The sequence below is a fragment of the Orcinus orca genome, chromosome 16, assembly GCF_937001465.1.
Source record: "Orcinus orca chromosome 16, mOrcOrc1.1, whole genome shotgun sequence".
NCBI classification, from domain to species: domain Eukaryota; kingdom Metazoa; phylum Chordata; class Mammalia; order Artiodactyla; family Delphinidae; genus Orcinus; species Orcinus orca.
The window spans coordinates 73,258,084-73,285,381 of NC_064574.1; the positions used below are offsets into that span (position 1 = coordinate 73,258,084).

A 27,298-nucleotide genomic window follows, 5' to 3' on the forward strand; every position below is an offset into this window, starting at 1 on the left:
ATTATGTTTTCCTTTGGTCCTTACTGTAGGCGTTACTTTTGTTTTACTTTAGAAAAACTCAAACTATATAGAGGTTAAGTGAACCGTTCTGGGTCATATAGCTAGAAGTGTCTGCTGCTGTTAGACTTTGCGTTGTTTTGAGGAAAGTAGGAGGTTAGGCCTGGCAGCTTAGAGTGAGAAGCAACCATTTTTGGAATGCAGCAGCCCAGTCTGACAGCCTGATAACCAGTGTGATCTTCATCTATGATAAAAAATTTATCATTTATGTTGACCTGCCTACAAAAACTTTGTATTTTTACATTTCATTTGCCCTTACATTCAGAACAACTTGAACCCTTTAATGTTTGGGAATGTTGAGATGGTGCTTTGCATTTCTTTATTTGGGCTCTGTTTCTTCTGTGTTGGAAAGAAAAGCTGAGGAATAATATAGTTATTATTTACTCTAGCGATCCAAGAGGGGTTAGTAAGTTTTTGGTTTCTGCAAGTTTCTTTTTTGCGTATATTTCATTCTGCTTAGTACAGCTCAGGTTTTCTTCCTGTGACTGGGAAAGAAAATTTCCCGACTCTAATTATCCCTGACGGTTGTTTGCTGATAAAAGCTTCTGCTCTCAGCAAATTTGGCAAAATTAGTAAAGCTTGTCAGCCCTGTTGCTAAGAACACACCTAGCTGAAACTGGATCTGTCAGACCCAGAGATTGGGATGCAAGAAGGTGGCCTGTCAAAATCCTCTCTGTTTGGTTTTCTAAAAAGAGCCCTCAGAGGTCATACAACCAAACTTTCAAACCAGTGGACTCTGGTGTGCCATACAATGTCTCTAAGAGAGGAAATGATAGAAACCTCTTACTTGAGGCCGTGGTATTCTAGAAGGAGCTGGGACGCAAAGTCTCAAAAGACCTTGCACTGCTTGCTATGAGATACAGATCACGTTTTCCTTGTGATGCGGAGCCTCCATGTGCTTGTCTGTAAATTGTCCTCATTTTATGTACAGCATCATTGAGAAGAGAAGCTCTGGTGGCAGTGATTGTAGGAAAACCCCTGGTCCACTGTGGAGCACAGATAATGGAGGGAGGTTGTCACTGGTCTAACAACAGTCTAAGTCTCCTTCACCCTCTTCCCCTGAGGAAACAGTTCATCATCAACTGTGTGTGCCAGTTATTCATAAACTTGGAGACACTTTTCTCCCAAATAGAGATCATTATTTCCTCAAGATTAAGTTATCAAGTCAGATATATCCCTCCTTCCTCCTCCTTCATTCTTTGGAGGCGGTGTATGTTAGAGTATTTCCTTTTACAGACCGTAATTTTACATGGCTGATGCTAAAAGTGGGCTTTTGAGGATTGTTTCTTGTTCAGTAGAGAAGTTACATGGAACCTTTGAATCTTTAGAATATGGTCATTTTATTTCACAGTATGATGGGAAGAAGCCCCATTGGTTCACCTGGATCTTTACTCTAGAACACCCAGGATTATACTCTAGTTGTGGAAACATTTTTGGACTGAGGTGAATGAAGAGACCAGTGGTTTGCCAGGACTTTGATCTTGGGCATGTCACCTGGCTTCTTTAGATTCTGTACTGTTGTTTGTGAAGCTAGGCAGTCAGACTGAAGTCCTTTTGAGGATTGTGAGCCAAGCTTGTCATCATGCTTTACTCAAATCTGCCAGGATTTCTTTCTGAAACTCCTTTTGGTCTTAGTTGCCAGATTTCAGAGATTGTTATGCCACAGGGTAGGACCCTGGACACCTTTAACTGAGAAAGCTATTTGTGATAGATGGCTAACGCCACCAAGTGAGCGTGGTTAGGTAACTTGACCGCCTGCATACTGCTTTTACAGAGGTGGTTGATGACATCATGTTTGTATTAATTAACATATTGAGAATTAGAGGTGAGGCTACAAATTGTGGATATCATCTGTGTGTTCAGATATCCAGGACCATGTCAGAAACTGGGCTCTAAGTGGACCTTTGATGGGGTGGTGGGAGATTGTTTCCCAGCCATCACTCATCAGACGCATGCATTCCCAGGAGATGACCAAGGCCACGGTGTGTGTGTTAGATTGTAGGTGTTAGAGATGGGCAGGCCTGGCTTGGGATTGTAGTTCTGCCCTTTGCTGGACTTGCTGTGAGGTTTAAAAGAAATAATGGGTGTGAAGTGCAAGGCGCAGTGCCAGGCACAAGAGCTCCCTGACGGGTCTTGTCAGTGTTGGTAGTAGTGAGGAATAGAAAAATACACAGGCCATTTGGCACATAGCGGGCAGTCATCAAATGAGTTGTTGATACTATTCATAAGTTACAGATGGGCTTGTTGTTATATACAAAAGTATATAAAATGCCATTTCTCTCCCCAGAGGTGAGTTTTCTTTGCATAAACAGCATATTCGTGTGTGTGTATGAGTGTGTGTGTGTGTGTGTGCGCGCGTGTGTGTGTATGAGTGAGTAGAGAACTGTTAGGCTTTGCTTTTTAAGGAAAAATGCTAACCTGCAACTCGCTCTTTTCGCTGACCTGTTTGGAACGGCCACATCGGCTTACCCTGGAATTTGAGCTGGCTTCTCTCGCCCGTAGAGCCAAGATGGAAAGGACCTAGAGACCCGGGGCAGCTCAGGAGCTAGGCCCTGAGCTCTGTGCTGAGGGGCTGGGCCGGGACCAGGAACAATATGGGCAGGGCCCTGTCTGTGAGGCCCCATTGTAACTCCTGGAGGGTTTTCTTTCCTTCTGCAGATGGTGGAGGAGAGTGAAGAACGGCTGACAGAGGAGCAGATAGAAGCTCTGCTCCACACCGTCACAAGCATCCTCCCTGCGGGGCCAGAGGCTGAGCAGAAGCAAAATACCAACGATGACGTGACAATGGACGAAGAGGACCCAGCATAGAAGAGCACAACTGGCCCAAGTGTCTCGTGAAGTTGAAAGGCCCAGCAGCCATTTCCCAGACATTCAGAGGATTATTTATTTGGTTTTACCTTCTATCCCAACAGGCCTGATTTCCTGGTTAGTTGGGTAAACCACAAACATAAGCCTTTCTCAAAAACAAGCTAAAAAGAAATCCTTGTGCCTCTGAAAGAAGAAACATGGTGGATAGGCTGAGGTTGTCAGGGCAGAGAGCTAAAGAGAGGAAGAGTGAGTCCAAGAGGACAATACTGTGGAACTCTCTGTGGTAAAAATATTTCTTCTGTGGCCTTTGCCATGGTTGTGGGAAGGTCCCTGTACACAGCTGGTAAAATACTTGCACTGGCTTTGATGGGCCATATCCTAATTAATTTCATCTGCTTCCCCAGGAGCTTCCCAAGCAGGCATGCAGAGCACTGCTAGGATGAGAGCTGAGTTACGAGAATCCTGTTAGATGGCTAAAAACTCCCGAAGCAGCAAATAGTTGCTCTAAGTTAAAATGAGCCACTGAACTGGGCTCACCTTAGAGGAATCTTTTCCTTGAGAACAGCAGAGATAAGAGAACGCCTGGACAACTCTTCATTAGGTCTAAAGGCCCCTTTCCTCTGCTGGCCTGGGCTTTGTTTACAGCTCACTAATTAGTCTTAAATGGTAGGGCACCAGCTCACTCCAGTTGAAAAGAGGCACTCCAGACTGAATGACCGTGTCACCTGCCTTTCTGAATACCTTCAGTTTCCTGTCCTGTGACAGGCTCTGCCTGTTGAAGCCAGGTGAGCTTCATTTGCACAATGGGCAAATTGTTTGCATCTTTTAAAAAGGGCAATTCCCTGGGGTTCCAGTGGTTAGGACTCTGCACTTTCGCTGCTGAGGGCATGGGTTCAATCCCTGGTCGAGGAACTAAGATCCCACAAGGTGCAAATTGTGGCTCGAAACAAAAAAAAAACCCAAAATGAAGAGGGTACAGTTATGTAGCTCTTTTTGTGGATGGAATATGAAGAGCTAGAGGTTAATTAATAAGAATTTGAATTTGTTGACTGTTGCATCAGTTTTTGAATTTAAAATATTAGAATAATTACCATGTGAAGAACTTGTTAATATTCAGGCTTTGGAGAGTTTAGTAGCCCCAGACATGTAGTTGCCTTAGATCCTAGGAATATTGTTAAAAATTAATTTCCCATATTCACTCTGCTCCCTATTTGGGGAAGAAAATGCCCATAGACATTAATTTTTCAAATTGGTACTCATGTTGTAAGATCACATTTTCAGTGCTTCTGTTAATTGGATTACTTCCCACCCCTTGGAATTCCCAGGTTATTTCAGCCTCCCCACCACCCCTGCCAATAGGCAGTTATGTTCATCTTAACCTTATCATCTAAAGATCAGTTGAGATCTGCTTACAGGCAACATTGAAATTAACAGGGCATTTATTTTTTATTTTATATTTTTTAAATTAATTTTTATTGGAGTATGTTTGCTTTACAATGTTGTGTTAGCCTCCACTGCACAACAAAATGAATCAGCCATACACGTACAGGGCATTTATATTTTTATTTTTCATTGCAGAAAGAATTCAGTGAGAGACAAAGTGATAGGTAAGAAGTGGATTTATTTAGAGAGAAACACACTCCACAGACAGAGTATGGGTCATCTCAGAAGGTGATAAAGGCCCAGGGCATTTATTTTTAAATCTGTCTTTTGAGTATCAGGAATTTTACCAGGAGCTGTTGATTTGTCAAGGCGTGCATGTGCTTGTATTATTTTTGTTGCATTTTGACCTTGAGTGTGTTAGGTGCTTTTTCTTCATGGATTTAGGGCTTAATTAGTTAATAATAAATTGTTTGCAGGTGACTGCCAACTTGTGCTATTTTTATAAATCTTTGAAGAGTTTGTTTCGCCATGGATAGGAAGAAATGAAATGAAATCTGACTTAAAAGCTAACATATATATGTATTTTTTTAATTTTAATTTTTTTCTTAAGTTGAATCTATTTAGATCTAAATTTTGTGTTGGATTTCAAGAAAATTTTAAGTTTCTTTATTTGGGACCTGAATTTAGCCTCTGATTAAGTTTCTGATTAAGTCAGACAGGCTCTAGGAGACTTAACCTTTATAAGAAATATGGTCTTTGTAATATTCCCATAGCATTAGTAATCAACATTTCAGAAATAAAAGGTTGTAATTTATACAGAAACTTAACCAGGATCATATCTGGAAAGGAGAGCTGGGAGTCTATGAGACTTGCTTTTCATTTTATGTCCTTCTGTATGGCTTCAGTTTTTGACCAGGTGACTGTTTTATTCTTTAAAAAGAAAAAAAAAATCTGGTTATTTCCATGTTGTCCTTGGCCTCTGCAAAAGTTATTAAATGTATAGTGGATAGTTAAGTTATGTCCCAAACATGGAGACTGACACCCAGTCCAGTCACTCTGGGAGACGCAGCACTGAGGGGATTGATCTTTCAAGAAGGTACTGCTGAACTCTTAAAAGATGAAGTTGACTCTCAGAGGTTTATCCAAATAATTTCCTTGCCTCTTTTTGCTTAAAAGTTACTGTATGACCACTACCACCTCAGAGGACTTGCCACTTATTCAAGGCTTGTTCATAAAATAATGGGTACTGTTTTCCTAATCAGTCATTGTGTAAGCATACCAGCTCTCAAGAGCTTATACCCTAATGAGAGATGAGAGGATCAATCCTCCCGTATATTCTTTGCTAAATCATTTTCTCCCCTGAAATCAATTTATTACTGCTTGTGTAAATGGATCATTTCTCAGTAAACTATAAAACAGACCACATACCCTGAAAAGGATCGTCAATCTTATTTAATTACACAATGAACTAAGGGGATAAAAGGAAGCAAAACTGCCCAGAACTGGCCAGAAATCCTTTTACATATTTTAAAAATAGAGGTATAATTCACAGGGACTTCCTTGGCAGTCCAGTGGAAGCTGCACTTAGCCTTCCAATGCGGGGGGGTGTGGGTTTGTTCCCTGGTCAGGGAGCTGGGGTCCCACGTGCCTCGTGGCCAAGGGGCCAAAACATAAAACAGAAGCAATGTTGTAACAAGTTTAATAAAGACTTATAAAAGAGAAAAATGTTCCACATCAAAAAAATCTTTAAAAAAAAGATATAATTCATTTACCATAAAATTTATCATTTTAAAATATACCACTCAGTGGTTTTGAGTATAATCACAAGATTATACAATCATCACTACTACCTAATTCCAGAATGGTTTCATCACCCCTAAAAGAAGCCCCATATCCGTTAGCAGTCATTCCCAATTACTCATAGTCCCTGGCAACCAGTAATCTACTTTCTACTTTCTGTCTGTCTGTATTTGCCTATTTTGGACATTTCATGTAAATTGAATCATACAGTATATGGCCTCTTGTATATGACTTCTTTCATTTAGCATAATTTTTTCAAGGCTCAAATGTGTTGTACCATTCCTTTTTATGGCTGAATAATACTTCATTGAATGGATATACCACATTTTGTTTATCAGTTCATCAGTTGATAGACATTTGGGTTGTGTCTACTCTTTGGCTGTTATGAATATGCTGCTGTGAACATTCATATATAAATCTTCTGTGACTGTTTGCCTTTCTTGAATATACGTACCTAGGAGTGGAATTGTTGGGTCGTATGGAAACTCTGTGTTTAACTTTTTTTTTTTTAATTAAATTTTTGGCCATGCCTTGTGGCATGCGGAATCTTAGTTCCCCAACCAGGGTTCAAACACATGCCCCCTGCAGTGGAAGCACAGAATCTTAACCACTGGACCACCAGGGAAGTCCCTGTGTTTAACTTTTTGATGAACTACCAAACTGTTTTCCATAGTACATGTACCATTTCATGTTTCCACCAACAACCCAAGATGGAATCCAGGGAATTCCCTGGCGGTCCAGTGGTTAGGACTCGGCGCTTTCACTGCCATGGCCAGGGTTCAATCCCTGGTCAGGGAACTAAGGTCCCACAAGCCGTGAAGCATGGCCAAAAATGATGGAATCCAATCTTTTGCTTGTTATTGTCTCTCGTTGATTATAGCCAGCCTAGTGTTTGTGAAGTGCTATCTCGTGGTTTTTATTTGTATTTCCCTAGTAGCTCCTAAGGTTGAGCATCTTTTCATGTGCTTATTGGCCACTTGTATATCTTATTTGGAAAGATGCCTATTGAAATGCTTTGCACCTTAAAAAATTAATAGATTTTGTTTTTTCAAGGAGTTTTATGTTTACAGAGAAATTGAGCAGAAAGTACAGAGAGTTCCTGTATAGTCCCTTGTCCCCACCCCTCCCAACACACAGTTTCCCCTATTAACATCTTGCATTAGTGTGGTGCATTTGTTACAGTTGATGAGCCAGTATTGGTACATCGTTACTAAAAGTCCATAGTTTACATTAGGTTCATTCTTTGTGAACCTAATGTAAGTGCAGAAAGTGCAGTAATGCATACCTAGAATGGGTTTTGACAAATATGTAATATATATATAATGTTATATGTGACATCATTACAGTGTCATCAGAATACTTTCAATGCCCTAAAAATACCGTATGTTCCACCTATTCATCCCTCCCTCCCTTCCTCTAAATTGTTGGCAACCACTGATCTTTTCACTGTCTTCATAGTTTTGCCTTTTTCAGAATGTCGTATAGTTGGAATCATACAGTATGTAACCTTTTCAGGTTGGATTTTTCACTTAGGTTACTCCATGTCGTTTCATAGCATAACAGTTCATTTCTTTTTAGTATTGAATAATATTCCATTGTCTGCATCTACCAGATTGTTTATCCATTCACCTGTTGAAGGAAATCTTGGTTACCGTCAAGTTTTGGCAATTATCAAAAATAGCTGCTATAAACATTTGTGTGCAGGTTTATGTGGACAGAAGTTTTTAACTCATTTGTGTAAATACCAAGGAGTGTGATAGTTGGATCATATGGTAAGAGTACGTTTAGCTTTATAAGAAACTGCCAAATTGTCTTCCAAAGTGGCTGCACCAGTTTGCATCACCACCAGCATGAATGAGAGTTTCTTTTGTTCCACATCCTCACCAGAATTTGGTGGTGTCAGTGTTTTGGATTTTGGTCACTCTAATAGGTGTGCGATATTATCACATTGTTGTTTTAATTTGCAGTTCCCTAAAGACATATGTTCAGCATCTTTTCATATGTTTAGCATCTTTTCATATGTTTATCTGCCATCTCTCTGTCTTTTTTGATGAAGTGTCCCGATCTCTTGCTCATTTTTTCGTTAGGTTTTTGAAATTTAAGAGGTTTTTAAAATATATTTTGGAAACTAGTTCTTTATCAAATATTGTGTTTTACAAATATTTTTCTCCCAGTCTCTGTGGCTTCTCTTTTCATTCTCTTAACAGTATCTTTCACAGGGCAGAAGTTTTAATTTTAATGAAGTCCATCCTATCCATTTTTTCTTTCATGGTTCATGGGTTTTTTGTTTGTTTTTTTTTTTTGGCCTCACTGCGTGGCATGTGGGATCTTAGTTCTCTGACCAAGGATCAAACCTGCTCCCCTTGCACTGGAAGCACAGAGTCCTAACCACTGGACCGCCAGGGAATTCCCTCATGGATCATGCTTTTGATATTGTACCTAAAATGTCATCATGAAGCCCAAGGTCACCTAGATTTTCTTCTGTGTTATCTTTTGGAGTTTTATAGTTTTGCATTTTACATTTAAGTCTATGATCCATTTTGAGTTAATTTTTGTAAAAAGTCTAAGACCTTTGTCTACATTCTTTTTTTCGGGGCGGGGGGAGGGTGCTGTGCCTCATGGCATGTGGGATCTTAGTTCCTCTACCAGGGATCAAACCTGCTCTCCCTGCAGTGGTTGCGTGGAGTCTTAACCACTGGACTGCCAGGGAAGTCGCTACATTCATTTTTGCATGTGAATATTCAGTTGCTCCAGCACCATTTGTGGAAAAGACTATCCTTTCTCCATTCAGTTGCTTTTGTTCCTTTGGCAAAGATCAGTTGATTTTCTTTGTGTGGGTCTGTTTCTAGGCTCTATTTTGTTCTATTGGTCTGTTTTCTATTCTTTCACCAGTGTCACATTGCCTTGATTATTGTAGCTTTGTATTAAATCTTAAAGTCATGTAGCATCAGACTCCTAGCTTTGTTCTTCTCCTTTGCCCATTTTTAATTGGGTTGTTTGTCTTTATTGTTGAATTGTAAGATTTCTTTATATAATCTAGATACTAGGCCCTTGACAGATATATGATATACAGCTATTTTCTCCCATTTTGGGGTTGTCTTTTCACTTTCTTTATGGTGTCCTTTGGAGCACCTAAGTTTTTAATTTAGATAAAATCCAGTATATCTCTTTTTGGTTGTTTTTGCTTCTAATTTTGGCCTCATATCTAAGAATCCATTGCCTAAACCAATGTCATAAATATTTGCTACTGTGTAACTTCTAAAACTTTTATACATTTAGGCCTTCAATCCATTTGAGGTTATTTTTGTATATGGTGTGAGGAGGGAGTCCAGCTTCATTCTTCTGCACATCCATTTATCCTAGCACCATTTGTTGAAACCTGTCCCTGTTCCCCGCCGCCCCCCCCCCCAAAGTATTCTCTCCCTGAAAAGAAAGTGACTAAGTTTCATCGGTCGGTTCCTGTGGACTACTGAGTTATCTGTCGTTTTAGGCCCTTATTAAATGTTATGTAATCCACAGCAGCCTCTAGCCCCCTTTAGACTTCACTCTACTGTTTAGAACAGGGATCAGCAAGCTTCATCTGTAAAGGGCCAGATAGTATTTTAGCCTTTGCAGGTCATAAATTACCATCACAACTACATAATTCTGCTGTTACAGCATGAAAGCAGCCATGGACAATATATAGATGAGTGGGACTGTGTTCCAGTACAACTACTTACAGAATTGGGCAGTAATCTGTAATTTGCTGATCCTTGTTTAGATGGTTCCAGAGTGGGGAGGAGAAGGTTCCCTCTCCACCGATAATCTTCCTCATGAGGTCCTCATTGTGTTCTGTAGGACATCTGCACTCTTCCCATGGATGCTTCAAGAGCTGGCATGCTGAATCCTGGTGTAGATTCTACCCACTAGCATGATGCAGAAGTCTTAAAGTGTGTTTAGTCTTGACTGTCTTACCTGCCACACACTATGGGGCTGGCTTGAGGATTCTGTGTTCAGTCACATAAGCTATAATTTTAGGTTCAACAAAGGTTTGTTGAGCACATAGTATGTGCCAGGTTCGGTGCTATATCCTTGGGCCATAGAGTCAAACCTCAAGTTGCATATGGCTTGCAAGATAAGACAGGTTAATTAATGCTTCCACTGTTTTCTCTTGATCCATTGTGTACCCTGTCTGTACTTAATATACCTAAAATAGTCTTTCTTTACATCATACCCTCAGCTCAAAAACTGAAAGTCTTCCTATGACATTGAGAATAAAAAATCTATATGACATGAGCAAAATGGAGAGCTAGGAAGCTCCAACCTCTTGTTCCACAACAGAGACATTAAAAACAACCAAAAGCTAGCTAAAGTGAGCTTGTGCGAGCTCTGGAAAACAGTCAGAGGCCTACAGTAACCAAGAATGGCCAATCAAGAAAAAACTACATTCAAAATGGTAGAAAATTTTGTGGAATTTTTGGTCACCCTTGTCCCCTCACCTCTGGGCAATCTTGCTCTGGAGGAGGCAGAAGCCAGTTTCTCAGTTCCCTCCTTCAAACTGAAGGGAGCAGAGCAAACCTTATTTGCAGTATTCTAACTTGTCTGGGAGCTGCCTGAAGAACTAGTTTCTGTTTCCCCTAATTGGATCTCTGCAGGGGAACTCAATAGAAAGTGACAATAATTGCTTATAAAATCAGTAGAATTAGACTCACAAGACACCTAAGACAAGACATTGTGGGTGGAGACATACAATAGACTATCCAGGGCCCCAAGGAGAAATGAGTAAGACTCTGTGTAAGACATATAAAAGCAATTTGTATAGAGAGAAATCACAAAAGGTACACAGATCCAGGTGAGATGTATGCTAAGAACACATCTGAAGACTTAGCTTTCTACTTTGGCTGATCCTAAGGCTCACAACATATCCTAATCAGTAAACGATTTTGCTGGCATAGACCCAGTTTGCCAAGGCTAGGAGAGGTGGTTGTTTTTTCAAATGCCCAATTTTCAACAACAAAAAAATTGCAAGGAACAGGATAGCCTGGCCTATTCAAAGGAAGAAAATGAAGTGCAGGAACCTTCCCTGAAGAAACATAGGTATCAGACTTACTAAATAAAGACTTTAAAATAAAGTCTTACTAAATAAAGACTTTAAGCTTGTCTGAAATAAGCTTAAAGAGTTAAAGGAAGACATACAAAGAACTATAGGAAATCAGGAAAATGATATATGAATAAAATGAGAATAGTAACAAATTATAAAAAGGAAACATTCTGGAGCTGAAAAATACAATAACTTAATTGAAAATTTCACTGAGGGTTCAACAACAGATTTGAGAAGGCAGAAGAAAGAATCAGCACAGGAGCAAAAAAGGAAAACAAACAGATCCTTAGGGACTTAACAGCACATCAACAAGAGGACCAATATATGTATATGCAAGTACCAGAAGAAGAGAGAAAGAGGAAGAGATTATTTGAAGAAATATTGGCCAAAAACCACCCAAATTTGTGAAGACATGCATCTACAAATCAAAGAAGTTTAAAATCCAAGTAGGATAAATCCAGAAAGACCCACACCAAGACACATTGTAATCAAACTATAGAAAAATAAGGACAATGTTGAAAGCAGCAAGAGAAAGGTGACTCGTCACGTGCAAGGGATCATCAATAAGATTACCAGTTAATTTCTCAGCAAAAACTTTGGAGGCAAGAAGGGAACATGATGATGTATTTAAAGTGCTGAAAGAAAAACAAAAAGACTTTGAACTGAGAATTCTATACCTGGCAAAACTATCCCTCAAAAATGAGAGAGAATCACCTCACACCCATTAGAATAGCTACTATAAAACAAAACAAAATAACAAGTGTTGGGGAGGATGTAGAGATTGGAACCCTTATGTACTGTTGATGGTAATGTAAAATGGTGTAACATACAGAAAACAGTATAGCAGGACCTCAAAAAAATAAGCATAGAATTATTGTATAATCCAGCAATTCCACTTCTGGGTATATACCCAAAGAATTGAAAGCAGGATCTAAAAGACTTATTTGTACACCCATGTTCATAGGAGCATTATTCTCACTATCCAAAAGGTGGCAGCAAAATGAAGTGTCCATTGACAGATTAATGGATAAACAAAATGTGATCTATACATATACCGGAATATAATTCAGCCATTAAGGAAAACCTGACACATGCTACAGCATGGATGAAACTTGGGGATATTATGCTAAGTGAAATAAACCAGTCACAAAAGGACAGATACTTTATGGTTCCACTTATATGAGATATAGTCAAAATCATAAACACAAACATAGAATGGTGGTTTCCATGGACCAGGGGGAGGAGATAATCGGTTGTTGTTTAATGGTTATAGATTTCAGTTTTGCTTGCAAGTTGAAAAGAGTTCTGGAAATTCATTGCACAACAATGTAAATGTATTTAGCGCTAATGAACTGTACACTTAAAAATGGTTGAGATAGTAAATTTTGTACTTTTCCACACACAAAAAATACTTGTTTTAAATAATTTTATTTATATTTGGCTGTGTTGGCTCTTCATTGCTGCACACGGGCTTTCTCTAGTTGCAGTGAGCAGGGTCTACTCTTCGTTGTGGTGCAAGTGCTTCTCATTGCAGTGGTTTCTCTTGTTGCAGAGCATGGGCTCTAGGTGTGTGGGCTTCAGTAGTTGTGGCACACAGGCTCAGTACTTGTGGCTTGCGGGCTCTAGGGTGCAGGCTCAGTAGTTGTGGTGCACGGGCTTAGTTGCTCCACGGCGTGTGGGATCTTCCTGGACCAGGGATCAAACCCTTGTCCTCTGCAGTGGCAGGCGGATTCTTAACCACTGCGCCACCTGGGAAGTCCAAAAAAATACTTTTATTGAGGGAGAAATTATGAGTTTCCTAGGTGAACAAAAGCTGAGGGCGTTCATTACCACTAGACCTGCCTTAAAAGAAATGCTCAAGGGAGTCCTTCAGGTTGAAATGAAAGGACTCTGAATAGTAACTCGAAGTCATGTGAAGATATAAAGATCTTCAGTAAAGGTAAATACATGGACAGATATAAAAACCAGTATTATAATTTTTTTCATAACTTCATTTTTTATTCTTTCACAGGATTTAAAAGAGAAAAGCATAAAAAATTATCAATCTATGTTAAATGGTACCCATTATATAAAGATGTAATTTGTGACATCAATAACATAAAGGGGGAGGGCAGAGCTGTAAAAGAGAGTGTTTTTATATGAGATTTAAGATGTTTGTATCAATAAAAAATAGATTGTTATAACTTTAGGATTTTATATATAATCACCAAGATAAGCACAAAGAAAACATCCAGAATATACACAAAAGGAAATGAGAAGGGAATTCAAACATGTCACAAAAAATCAACAAAACAAAAAGGAAGACAGTAATGGAAGAAATGAGAGACAAAAAGGGTATTAAACATATAGAAAGCAAATAACAAAATGGCAAAAGTTGTATTTCCCTATCAGTAATTACTTTAAATGGATTAAACTCCCCAATCAAAAATCATAGATGGGGCTTCCCTGGTGGCACAGTGGTTGAGAATCTGCCTGCCAATGCAGGGGACACGGGTTCGAGCCCTGGTCTGGGAAGATCCCACATGCCGCGGAGCAACTAGGCCCGTGAGCCCCAACTACTGAGCCTGCGCATCTGGAGCCTGTGCCCCGCAACGAGAGGCCGCGATAGTGAAAGGTCCGCGGCACCACGCTGAAGAGTGGTCCCCGCACCGCGATAAAGAGTGGCCCCCCACTTGCCGCAACTAGAGAAAGCCCTCGCACGAAACGAAGACCCAACACAGCCAAAAATAAATAAATAAATAAAAATTCTTTAAAAAAAATCATAGATGGGCAAAATATATTCGAAAAACATGACCCAACTATATGCTCTCTACAAGAGACTCACTTAAGATCTAAGGACATAAATAGGTTGGAAATGAAAGGATCAAAAAAGATATTTCATGCAAATAGTAACCAAAAGAGAGTGGGAGTGAATATACTAATAAGACAAAATAGACTTTAAAAAGATTATGAGACAAAGATATTATAAAAAGTTTAATACAGCAAGAAAATATAATAGTTTAAAACATTTATGTATGTAATAAGACCACCAAAATATTTGAAATAAAAATTGACAGAATTGAAGGGAGAAATAGATAGCTCCACAATAATAGTAGGAAATTTCAATACCTCTTTCAATAATGCAAGAACAACCAGGCAGAATCAATAAGGAAATAAAGGACCTGAACAATACTATTACCACCTGGAACTAACAGACTTACAGACACTCTACCCAACAACAGCAGAATACACTTTTCTCAAGTGCACATGGAACATTCTCCGGAACAGACCATACATTAGGCCACAAAACAAGTCAATACATTCAAAGCTGTTGAAATTACAGTTGGCCTTGAACAGCATGAGTTTGAACTGTGTGGGTCCACTTATATGTAGATTTTTTTCAATAAACACGTTGGAAAATTTTTTTGAGATTTGCAACAATTTGAAAAAACTTGTGGATGAACTGCAAAGCCTGGAAATATTGAAAATTTTAAGAAAAAAGTATGTCATAGACATTTCTCCAAAGGAGATATACAAATGTTCCATAAGTTTGTAAAAAGATGCTGGACATTTCTAGTCATTAGGGAAATGCAAATCAGAACCACTAAGAGATCCACATCAGTTAGGGTGGCTATTATAAAATAAAACAAAATAACAAGTGTTGGTGAAGATATGGAGGAATTAGACTCTTTGTGCATTGTTTGTGGGAATGTAAAACGGTTCATTCACTGTGGAAAACAGTATGGTAGTTCCTCAAAACATTAAACGTGGAGTTATCATATGATCCAGCAATTCCACTTCTGGGTACATACCCCAGAGAATTGAAAGCAGGAACTTGAACAAATATTTGTATACCCATGTTCATAGCAGTATTATTTTCAATAACCAAAAAGTAGAAAGAACCCCAATGTCTGTTGATGGATAAGTGGATAAACAACATGTGAATATATATAAAAATCTAAGCATTTAACCCTAGCATTCTAGGTCCTTCCCAATCTGGTTCCCAATAAAATTTCCAACTTTATTAGTCTCCTGTACAACCCTCTGTTCCAGCTGAATGGATCCACTCATTCATTTACTGAACACGTTTTTGAGTGTCTACCATGCAAGGCAGTGAAGGTACGATGTGACTCTGTCATCCAGAGCCCCTGCCTTCAGAAAGCTTTATGTTCTAGGGGAAGAGATGCTAACTGATCAGTTTCATAATTCATTATTTCATTATAACTACAGTTGGAATTAGAAGTGAGAATGAGCTAAGAGAGCCTATAACAGAGAACGTGACCTAGTCTGGTAGAATCAGGAAAGGTTCTCTGAGAAAGGAATGTTTGGACTTGAAGGATGAGTAAAAGTTAGTGAAAGAAAGAACATTCCTTGAAAATATTCTTTGTTTTCCTATCCCTATGTTTTTGTGAATACTGTGCCATCTGCTTATACTACATTACTTCTTCAGGTATCCAAGTTGTAACTCAAGATTTGGCTCATACCCGCCATTCTCCAGAACACCCTTCCTGAGCTCTTGCATGTTGATAATAGTATGTGCTCTTTATATCTGAAAGTCAATTTTCCTGGATACAAAGTCCTTGAGTCACATTTTCTTTTCCTTGAATTTAAAATATTCAGTTACTCTTATTTTCTTCTGGCATCAAGCACTTACGTTAAAAAGTCTGACAGTATCCTCATTTTGTTTCTTGTATAAGCCACTTGCTTTTCTTTCTTCTTTTTTCTTTTTTTTTTGCCTAGATGCTCAAAGGATTTTTTTTATCTCCTGAAAGTCTGGTGAATTTACTAGAATATGTCTTGGCAGTGGTTGTTTGAGTCAAGTATTCTTAGATGCGTATGGTGTATATATAGTTTCAGATATTTTTTTCTTCAATTTGGGAACATTTCTGGAATGTTTTACATACTTTCTTGATTTTGTACATATTTTATACCAAGATATATACACCTTGATTTTTTATTTATTTTCTTGATTTTGCCCCCCCACCCCCTTTTTTTTCTTTTTTTCCGCGGTACGCGGGCCTCTCACTGTTGTGGCCTCTCCCGTTGCGGAGCACAGGCTCCGGATGCGCAGGCTCAGCGGCCATGGCTCACGGGCCCAGCCGCTCCGCGGCATGTGGGATCTTCCCGGACCGGGGCACGAACCCGTGTCCCCTGCATCGGCAGGCGGACTCTCAACCACTGCGCCACCAGGGAAGCCCTATTTTCTTGATTTTTATATTTATTCTGTTCATTTGCTTCATTCTCTGCTGCAGAAACTTCTATATTCTGTATTAGTTCTTTGCCTATCTTCCATATTTGTCATTTTCATTCAGATCATTTTGCTCTCTTCTATGATTTCTTTTTTTTAAAAAATAAATTTGTTTATTTTATTTTTGACCGCACTGGGTTTTCATTGCTGCACGTGGGCTTTCTCTAGTGTGGGGAGCGGGCTCTACTCTTCGTTGTGGTGTGCAGGCTTCTCATTGTGGTGGCTTCTCTTGTTGCAGAGCATGGGCTCTAGGCATGTGGGCTTCAGTAGTTGTGGCACATGGGCTTCGTAGTTATGGCACGCAGGCTGTAGAGTACAGGCTCAGTAGTTGTGGTGCACGGGCTTAGTTGCTCCACGGCATGTGGGATCTTCCCAAAGCTGGGCTCAAACCCGTGTCCCCTGCATTGGCAGTTCTTAACCACTGCACCACCAGTGAAGCCCTCTTCTATGATTTCTTTAAAAAATTTCCTCCTATTTTCCTTAAGACATTTTTTTTAATTGCATTTATTTGGTCTTATGTTTCTTCTAATTTAGTCTTCATTTTTTCCCCTTCTAATTTTTACTCTGAGTAAAGTAAAACTCTTATTTATGAGTTTTTGTAACTTTATTTACTGTGGTTCATTCATGTCATGTATCATTTCTTATTAATTTTTAGCTGGTTTTAAAATAGTAGGTTGCAATTTGAGCTGTTTCGTGTGCATGTATTTCTGGTGTGCTCATTAGCTTATAGAAATGTTATACTCTTTTTTTTTTTTAATAATAACCTTGTATGAAATTTGACCCCAATAATTTTCTGCTGTTTATTTTATATGAAATTACTTTTCTGGAACTTTTAGAAGGAGTTGTGTGGTTCAGGATGGTTTTACAAACTTCACAAACGTCCCTCTTTTGTTGTTTTCATATAATATTTAAAAATATGGTGGCTTGCTGACTCTGTTCCCCTCCCACTCTTTTTTTTAGACCAAGGATTGGCAAAGGCCACCTGTTTTTTTGTAAATAAGGTTTTATTAGACCACAGCCCTGCTCATTCATTTACATATGTTTATGGCTGCTCTCAGGCCAAATCTGCAAAATTGAGGAGTTGCAACATGGACCGTGTAGCCTACAAGTCAAAAATATTATGGTCTAGCCCTTTAAGGCCCTGATTTAGACCTCTTCTTTCTTTGTCTCTCTATTGTCCCTGTTTTGCTCAATTTTGACTTTCTTTGTCTCTCTATTGTCCCTGTATTGCTCAATTTTGACTTTATCCCTCACAGTGTCTTCTCACTGTGAGGTACTGTCAAGGAAGCCAGTCAGTTTAGAGAGTTCAAAGGGACCCACACTGCTTCAGACCTTAGTACCCCTTACATTTAAAAAATTGTGGTAAAATATACATATAACATAAAATTTATCATTTTAACCATTTTTAGTTTAACAATTCAGTATATTCACAGTGTTGTGCAATCATCACCACTGTATATTTTCAGAACTTTTTTATCACCCCAAACTAAAACTCTGTACCCATTAAACAGTAATTCCCCATTCCCCCTCTTTCTCTAGCCCCTGGTAACCTCTATTCTACTTTCTGTCTCTATGAATTTGCCTATTCTAAGCACTTAATGTCCTTCAGTGTCTGCTTTATTCTACTAAGCATAATGTTTTCAAGATCATCCATGTTGTAGTAGGTATCAGAATTTTGTTCCTTTTTATGACTGAATAATATTCCATTGTATGTATATATCACATTTTGTTGATCCATTCATTTATTGATGGACACTTCAGTTGTTTCTGCCTTTGAACATTGGTGTACAAATATCTGTCTGAGTCCCTGCTTTCAATTCTTTTGAGTATATATCTAGAAGTGGAATTGCTGGATTATACAGTAATTCTATTTTAACTTTTTTTGTTGTTTGTGCGTGTGTGTGTCTTTTTTTTTTTTTTGGTTGCACTGTGCTTGCAGAATCTCAGTCCCCCGACCAGGGATTGAACCCGGGCCATGGCAGGGAAAGCCTGGAATCCTAACCATTAGGCCACCCGAGAACTCCCTGTTTTTAACTTTTTGAAGAACTGTCACAGTGGCTTTTCCATTTTTCCACAGTGGCAGCACCATTTTATATTCCCACCAGCAGTGCACTTGGATTCCAGTTTCTCTACATCCTTGGCCAACATTTGTGTTTTTCAGTTCTGCTTTTGTTTTAGTAACAGCCATCCTCAGGAGTATTAAGCGTCATCTCATTGTGGTTTTGATTTGCATTTCCCTAATGATTAGTGATGTTGAGTATCTTTTCATGTGCTTATTGAGCACTTGTGTTTCTTCTTTGGATATATGTCTATTTGAGTCCTTTGAATTGTATTTGTTGTTGAGTTGCAGAAGTTCAGTTCTTTATGTATTTTGGGTATTAATTCCTTATCAGATATATGATTTGCAAATATTTACTCCCATTTGTGTGTTATCTTTTCACTCTCTTGATAGTGTCCTTTGATTGTTTTCCCTTTTAGAATTAATAAATAATTTATGGAGAGATATTTTAAGATTATGTAAATACCTCTTCCTCATCAGACTTTCACTCACTAATTCAAGCATCTACCAGTGATTCTTTCCTGAATCAATGGCTACTATTTTTGCACACCAACCATGTTCCAGATACTGCGCTAGGTGCCTACCATGCATTATCCCTATGTCATAGATGAGGAAACTGAAGCTGAATAGGTGAAATAACAGTGTAAGGACTCCTAGCAAGCAGTAGAAATGGGAGTAGACTCAGGACTGTCTGCTCCAGAGCTAGAGCTCATGTGCTAGAGCTTGGGAAGCAAGCGTTAGCTGGAAACTTGGGGCTCCAAGCATCACGTCTATTGAGCTAGCCTGTTTTTGATGCTCCTTCCTTGTGTTTCCCAAACACCCGCGACCTTGAGAGGGGGAAGGACAGGCAGACTTCAGGGCTATGGGCTGTGACGTGCTGGGTGTGTTCTGCAGTCAGGAACCAATCCCCTGATAGAGTACCAGCTACCCAGACTGATCTGCTTACAGTTTATTGGGTCACTGTGTATCTGCAGTGTTCTGCAGGTATGGTTGAGTCAGTAGCTGGGCTCACAGAACCAGAAGTCCCAAGTTGTCCTTTCAATGATAGGGGTGGGGGAGGTGGTCTTAGTAACCTGGCAGGTTCTGGGTTAAACACTCCCCCTCTTTCCTCCTCTGGGGCCTTAGCTGGGAGGAACAGAACATAGGCAGGGTGGAGTCCTGGGGCAGGGAGCCAGAGCCCTGAGTCATAGGGAAACCAAGGAGTCAGGGTGAGGGCACCCTGTTGAGCCAGAAAACCTAGAGGAAAGCCATGATCTGACTGCTGGGAGGAGGGAGAAGTCAGCACATGCAGGTGAGGTCACAGGAGGGATCACAGTCAGAAATGGAGCCAAGAACAAGCTCCACTGGGTCAGGATCACATGAGGTTGGTATAGGAGATGCTGAACCTGTGTCTGGAGATCTCCACTGTGGGAGGCTTATTCTCCAGGGCTGACAGTGGCCTAAGCCACACAAGGCCAGGTGTGTGCATTAGTCACAGGTGCCTTATTGGATCAGGCTTCGTGGTGGACATTCACCTCTCCAGCTACAATTGGGCATCTCCAATAGGCCCCATACCCACCTCCACTGCCTGGGATTCAGCCTCTGTATCCTATCACCTAGCTCAGCTCCTCATCTGCTGTGATTACTCAGTCAGACCCCAACCCTCTCTTGGATGAAAACTGCATTCTTCATGAGCTTGACTCTCAGACACTTCCCGTGTACTGGCATTTTTTTGTTTTGTTTGTTTTTGTTTTTTTAACCATCCAGAAATAATTCCAAGCTTACAAAAAGTTGCAAAAATAAAAGCAGCACAATATAAAAATATGCATTTTTCCCCCAAACCATCTTAAAGTGAGTTAAATACATCATGACTCTTGACACCTAAATACTATATAATTAATTATTGCTAGTGTTTTCTCCCTTACAATGAATAAGCAGTGCTGGGAGACCATGCAAATTTTCCTTAACAAAATTGCCCCCTAGATTGAGCATCCCCTGATTCTTCCCTAATCCAGTCTTTACCGCAATGGTTAAAAAACGGGTTTGCTGACTCCAGCACTTCCTCCACATCTTCCATTCTGCCCTCAAAACCCCATTTTTTCAAAAGTGCTGCCTTACTTCCTGGGTGGGGTTCCAAGCCTATCTTGTACCAGGCCTGGACTCAGTCATTTCAGCGAGGAGCATGACTCCTTGTAGTGGTGAAGGTATCAGAGATCAAGTTCAGAGAACTGGGTGTCCTCATTGCTACTGGAGTGCCTTTGCTTCCTGGCTCTTTCAATGGACAGAGCTAGGAAATATATGCTTGTGTATGCACATGTACATACATACACATATTTGCATATTCATACATATGTATAATATCAACATGCATATACGTATTTTAGAAATCATGAATTTACACTGATACCTCCTCACAGAGTTATTTCTTGCTTTGCCCACTCTGTATTTATATGTCCCTCCCTCAGTAAGAATCCTGGCTCCCAACCGTATCAACATATTTGCTCAATCCTATATTACATCTAAAGTGGTTTATTACATCCAAGATGGTTTCTGAATTGCTTTGCCCACACCATTACAAACAGCAGACCTACCAAAAGGAGTTCAGGATTTGTTTCCAATTCTTCCCCCTCCCGCCACACCCCTGCCCCCAGTTGAGGGTATGTAGTCAAATACTGTGTTAAGTTACTTGAGTTGATTCTTCTTTTCTTTTTAGTGTGGTTATGGTGCTTATTTGATTATTTCCATTGTTTCAGTTTGCTTTCAGTTTTAACTTACCTCCTTTCCATTCTTATTGATTTAATTTTATTTTTGAATGTGTGACATATTACCATACTTTCAAAAGTCAAATCTATAAAAAAAGGTATGCTCAGAGGACTATCACTTCCACCTATTCTCTTCCGCCCCTTGTAGGTAACCAATGACATTGTTTCCTGATTTATCCTTCTTGTGTTTTATTTCGTAATGATAATCAGTTATACGTATATTTTTCTTATTTTCCCTTCACTCTCGAGCAAAAGTTAGCATACTATATATGTGTGATATAATAAGAAATATATTTGGTCTTTGTTCCCAGTTCCTTGCACAGAGCTCCTGAGACCCTTGAGATTTCCTGAGTGATGGGATTATCTTTAGTTACTCATAAGGAGCCCATTTTTTTGAGCACACCTGAGTTTATGCTAATGAGATGATATAGTGTGGAGCCCCTAGATAGCTTCAGGATGGGGCTGGTCACCAGAAAGACCACGTGATTAGAAGGTTGGAACTTTCAGCCATGCCCACCAACCAGCCCTCCTTCTAGCAGTTGTTCTGGCCAGAGCCCACCTGGATCACACATGAGCCAGGATAAGAGGCCTGAACAGTTTGGGGCTCTAACTCAGCCTCTGGTTACCAGGAATGGGAGAGAACCTTACAGTCCATCAGGAACTTTCTTGGCACTGACAGTGTGGGAACAGCGGTGAAGGCTATAAACAATGTCTTGGAGAATGAGGGTTGGGGCAGCCCCATGAGGTATCTTGGGTAAAGGACAACTACGATTGGGCTGTTCTGAGTGGCTGAATCCTGTCTATACTTTTGTGCAAGAACATACACCTCACATGCCCTTTAATACTCTCTCTGGTTTTCAGCCTCCTTTGAGTGACCTGGCCCTTGCTCTTGGAAGCCATGCTGGTGAGTGCCTAGCAGGAGTACAAGCCCTAGGCCAGATGAATCCAGGTTCTGCTGTTTACTTGTTGCAGGACCTTGAAATTACTTAACTTCCTTATCTTTCCATCTATGAAATGTGAATAATCAGAGTAACTACCTCCTGGGATATTAGCGGGGGTGTTATCAAATGAAATCGTGTTCACAGAGGGCTAATGCATTCCTGGCAGAGTCAGTGTCCAGCAAATATTAGCTTTCTGAGTTTATGTCTTGGTTCATTTCTGGCTTTGTGCCCCAAGTTCTTCTTGGCTTTCCTGTGGTCCTTAGTGTTAGCCTCATCCTTGGTGTCAGCATCCTTGAGTCCAGATGGGAATGGGGAGCAGTCAGTCTCTCAATCTGTCCTGTCCTCTGGGTCAAGGCTTTAAAAAAATTTTTTTTAACTAAAACTCACAGCAAAATATACAGTTAATATCAGCATATGGACATATATACATATATATGTAACTGAAACCAAAGTTTTATGAAACAGTCCTTATCTTTACTATGTACAATGTTCTTTTATAATTTTCTCTTCTATTGTATTCTAGTCTGTCCTTTTAAACAAATATGTTGATTATGCCTCCATGCAATCTTATGACTCACTAATGGGTTAGCACCCATAGTTTGAAAAGCATTGCTGAGAACTCTTCTGTCTCTGTCTTCAAATAGGGAATTAAAAAATGAGAAGAAAGGCTTCCCTGGTGGCACAGTGGTTGAGAGTCCACCTGCCGATGCCGGGGACACGGGTTCGTGCCCCGGTCCGGGAAGAACCCACAAGCTGTGGAGCGACTAGGCCCGTGAGCCATGGCTGCTGAGCCTGCACATCCGGAGCCTGTGCTCCGCAACAGGAGAGGCCACAGCAGTGAGAGAGGCCCGCGTACCGCCAAAAAAAAAGAAAAAGAAAAAAAGTCAATAGAAAAAATATATATAAGAACAAAAAATATATATTTCCTCCAAGTAGATTTAATTAATTCAACAGACCTATAGTAGGATATATAATTGTTTCACCATTACTCCTTCCCTTCCCTGCAAGGTGATTATATATACCTTCTTGCTAAGTGGTCCATTGTGAGGTTTGGCCATGTTACTTCTTATGGCTTTTGGCAAGTGAGCAGGAATGACTCATATAATGTCTGAGCAGAAACTTTAAAAGCAAAAAATTGCATAGTTTGGCTTGGTCTCTAGTGATTTTGCCCTCTGCTATGAGAAAAGTGTGTTTCAGATAGGTCTGTTCCTTTGGGCTGGGTCCCAGAGTGAGAAAGTACACAGATCCAAAGTGCAGCCTATCCTCAGCCCTCATGTAACATGAAAAACAAATATTTGTTGTTATAAGCCACTGAGATTTGGGGTTGTTTGTTCCTGCAGCAAAAGCTGACTATTCCAAGAAGCAACTTAATGAAAAAAAAAAAAGAGAAAAAACCCAAAGCGTTCTTTTGAACATTTAAACAATACAAAAATATATAAAGTAAAACATAAAGTTCCCTTTCACCAACTCCCTGCTCCTTCAGGAGTCATCATTGGTAACATTTTGGTGCATGTCCTTTCAGAGAAGGAAATTTTTGAAATGGTTGTTTTCTAATCTTAATGAGATAAAATTAGTACACGATTTCCCATATCGTGTTTTATCGCCTGTTTATTTACAACATATGGCTGCTTTCACACTAAAATAGCAGAGTTGAGTATTGCAACAGAGACGGTAATGCCTAACATATTTACTGTCTGGCCCTTCACAGAAGAAATGTGCTGACCCTTGACCTAAGTTTACCAAATGTTGACATTTGGCATTTTGTAACTTTTGTTTTTATTTCTCTCTCTTTTATATATGGATTTTTCCCCTAAACTATTTAAAATAAAGTGTAGATATCGTGACACTTTATATATTTCAGTATGTATTTCCTAAGAATAAGTGTACTCTTATACATAACCTGTCAACTCTAATTTAAATATAATAGCCAGTTATTTTACTAGCAAAAGTGAGTTTATTTGGGAATAGCAGAGGAATTGAAATTTGGGATATGTGAACCATGGTGGACAACAGGCAAGTCCAGAGAATAAGGAAGGGAGACTTGCTTTTATAGGGAAAAGCAGGGAATTGTGAAGGGCTTGTGATAACCAAAGAGTCCATTGGAGGAAGCTGGTAGGTCAAAGTATGGAGCGTTCTCACAGGTTGGGCTACTACAGTCTCTAATTGCCTGGGTTGTCATGGGTGGAGAGAAGTTTTCTTCTTGTGCTGGATAGTAAAGTAGAGGCATCTTCCTGTCAGAGATGTAGGTATATATCTCTTCCTGTTTGGAGCAATCAATGATGCGTGGTGGGGCATGAGAGCTTCCCCTACAGGCCTGTCCCAACTCCAGTTTTAGCTGAGGTTTCTTTAATTGTTTCCACATTTCCCCCTTTTGATCAAAATCTTTCCTGGAAAGCATTGCTGATCAAGAGTCAGGATCTCTGCACGTAGTGGTTTGTCCCTCAGTGCCAGGAAGGATCTTCCCTGGTTGTTATGTCCCATGTGGGAGGGAAGTACACAAATCAGAAACCTCTTGAGTCTCTATTTGAGTAACAAGGAAAGGTGGTAGGAAGAACTCTCAGGCATTTCTTGTTTAAAGTCCATATTTAGTCAAGGTTGTAAGTGCTAGAAATTACCTCAAAGTGCTGAACTAGCTCATCTTATTAGGCATGTCATTTTTGCAAAGGTTCAACAAGCAATAGGTACAGAACTTAACCAACAGGACCACAGATCATTATAAAATGATACTTAATTATCTTTTTGATCAAAGTAACAAAGATTTCAAAGACAAATAGAAAATGTTACATAGTTGTAAGGGAGACTTAGCTCTTTTAATATTGAGAAGATTTCTTAACTAATCAGAGACTTGACTAAGACAACATGAAGCACAGGAAATAATTTTGGTAAAATAGAAATCTCTGTTTTCTAAGCCGATTACTTAAAGGTAAGGAAAAACCTTTCACAATTTTTTGTCAGGAGTAGATCAATATTCCAAGAAAATCTTGTTCTTTTAGCAAATGAAAGAAAATTGTTTTAGTTTTATATAAGTACACCACTGATTTTAAAGCTTAGTCTCAAAACCTTTATAATCTTCACCAGCTTGACCACACATAAAGTTTCTTTTTTCAAAGATTCTTTTTCCACAAATCTTCTACAACTTACTATTTCCATTTAGCTTTGTCCTGTCTTTCCTCTTTCCTATTCTGAAACAATCAGCCTTATTTTAGGACAAAATTACTTTCTTTCCCTCAACAAAATTTCCATTCCTCATACCTTTTAATGCCAAAAGCACATATTCTTCTTTCCTTGCATACAGAGTTATTTTCCCTTATTATTCCTAGTAACTTCACTAGAACGGTCTGTTATTGACAAATTTCTGCATACATTTCATAATTCCTAAAAGCATGTTTTCCCCACAGTAAAATTTCCAAAATATGGCATGCTTACCAATAGATCCAACTATCTTTAATTCCTTTGTAAAGGAAGCCCAAAGTGAATGAACCCATTTTTAGTAATGTTTCAGTATTTTATCTTACTTGGGAATGATGTAGATATTTAATGATTACCCATCATTTAACATAGCAAAACTGTAAGATTCCAAGTTACCAAAAAGATTTGGGGAAGCTACCTAAAAGCATTACTTATAAACCTTTATCTCATTCACATCCAATTTACTTGTTTTCAACAGTCATGTTTAGATCACTCACAAAACTTTTTATCATACCAAGTTATTTTTCTTGCTGACAAATTTTGTAACAAAGATAACATGAACTTATCTGACCAGTAAGCTCAGGTAGAATAAAAATGGTATGCCTGCATTATTTTCAGTGTTGATAACTCCAAAGATATGCCTATTTTAATTAAATCCCAAACTAGCTTTCATTCACCAACATTAATCTCAGATCATGTAAACCTGAAAAGCACCTGGTCCAGTCTCTGTTATATTTTAACTCATATAAGTGCTTGTTTGTTTTTAAACCAATTAAATAGAGCTCTTTTATAAATTAATTTTAGCAATACCATCTACAGGTAGAAAAGGAAAAAACAAAACCCACACATCTATAACACATATATACACATAGACACAAATGAAAATACAGACAGATGCAAACAGGAACCTTCTAGGTTTGTTTTAAATTTTAGCCGTGTCTCAGATACAAACTCAAAAGAATAGTTAGATCCAAATTGTGTCTCTGGCATGCTGTAAGAATGCTTTTAGAGCTGTTTATGGGTGGAGTCAATTTGTCTTTTAGAAGCTTCTGCATACCAATCAAAGAATGCATTTTATTGTCTCCCTAGGAGTTTGGAGTTCTCTCTTTTAAGGGTGCTCCGTAAGTTGGACTTTTTTTTTTTTTTTTTTGCGGTACGCGGGCCTCTCACTGTTGGGGCCTCTCCCGTTGTGGAGCACAGGCTCCGGACGCGCAGGCTCAGCGGCCATGGCTCATGGGCCTAGCCGCTCTGCAGCATGTGGGATCTTCCCAGACCGGGGCACGAACCCGTGACCCCTGCATCGGCAGGCGGACTCTCAACCACTGCGCCACCAGTGAAGCCCTGGACTTATTTAAAACAAGGTTCCCCCTTTTGAACAGGGTGGGGTGACTTACCAAAAAGCTTCAACAGACAGACAAACAGAAAGCAACTTTTCTCCTATTTTCAAAAATCTAGGGCAGTTGATATTTAAATCCTTCCTTCTAGTTGTTTATTTGCTCCAGATAACTTAGAAACAGTAACTAGGGGTTTAGCATTTGGATCCTCAGAGGGTTCGATTTTAAAGGGGCTGGTTTTCCCAGAGGAAAGAGGAAAGTGTCATTGGGGGTGGGGCCAGAGCACAAGGTGGAGTCTGAGACAAAGGGGGCAGAGAAGACACACAAGATGGCCCCGAGACAAAGAACCTGGGGGAGGGGAACACAAGAAGTATGAGGTTTCAGAAGTCATTTTGTTCTTTTCTCTCTTTTTTTTTTTTTTTTTTTTTTTTGGGCCATACTGTGCAGCATGTGGGATGTGGGATCTTAGCTCCCCAACCAGTCACCAAACCCACACCCCCCGCATTGGAAGCCCGGAATCTTAACCACTGGAACACCAAGGAAGTCCTAGTCATTTTGTTCTTTTCTACTTTTTCGGTTGTTTCTGCCAATTTAGAAACGGTATCTTGCAAAGAGGTAATTTTAGAGTTTTGTGTGTATTTGGAAGCTTCCAGGTACCAATAAAAATAAATATACCATT

General features: G+C 39.5%; 1 protein-coding gene across 6 annotated transcripts in view; it reads left to right on the forward strand.

Annotated features, from left to right (window-relative positions):
• CRCP (CGRP receptor component) overlaps window positions 1-27,298 on the forward strand; it is an 80,134-nt gene extending 52,836 nt beyond the window's left edge. For 4 of the 6 annotated variants that reach the window (XM_033426272.2, XM_033426271.2, XM_004268751.3 and 1 more), the window contains one exon: window positions 2,716-18,860. In XM_033426272.2, coding sequence (XP_033282163.1) covers window positions 2,716-2,865 — 150 coding nt within the window. In that variant the 3' untranslated portion in view covers window positions 2,866-18,860. Of the gene's footprint in view, window positions 1-2,715 lie in introns of all 6 variants that reach the window. The other 2 variants (XM_033426269.2, XM_033426265.2) reach the window with 2 other exon arrangements.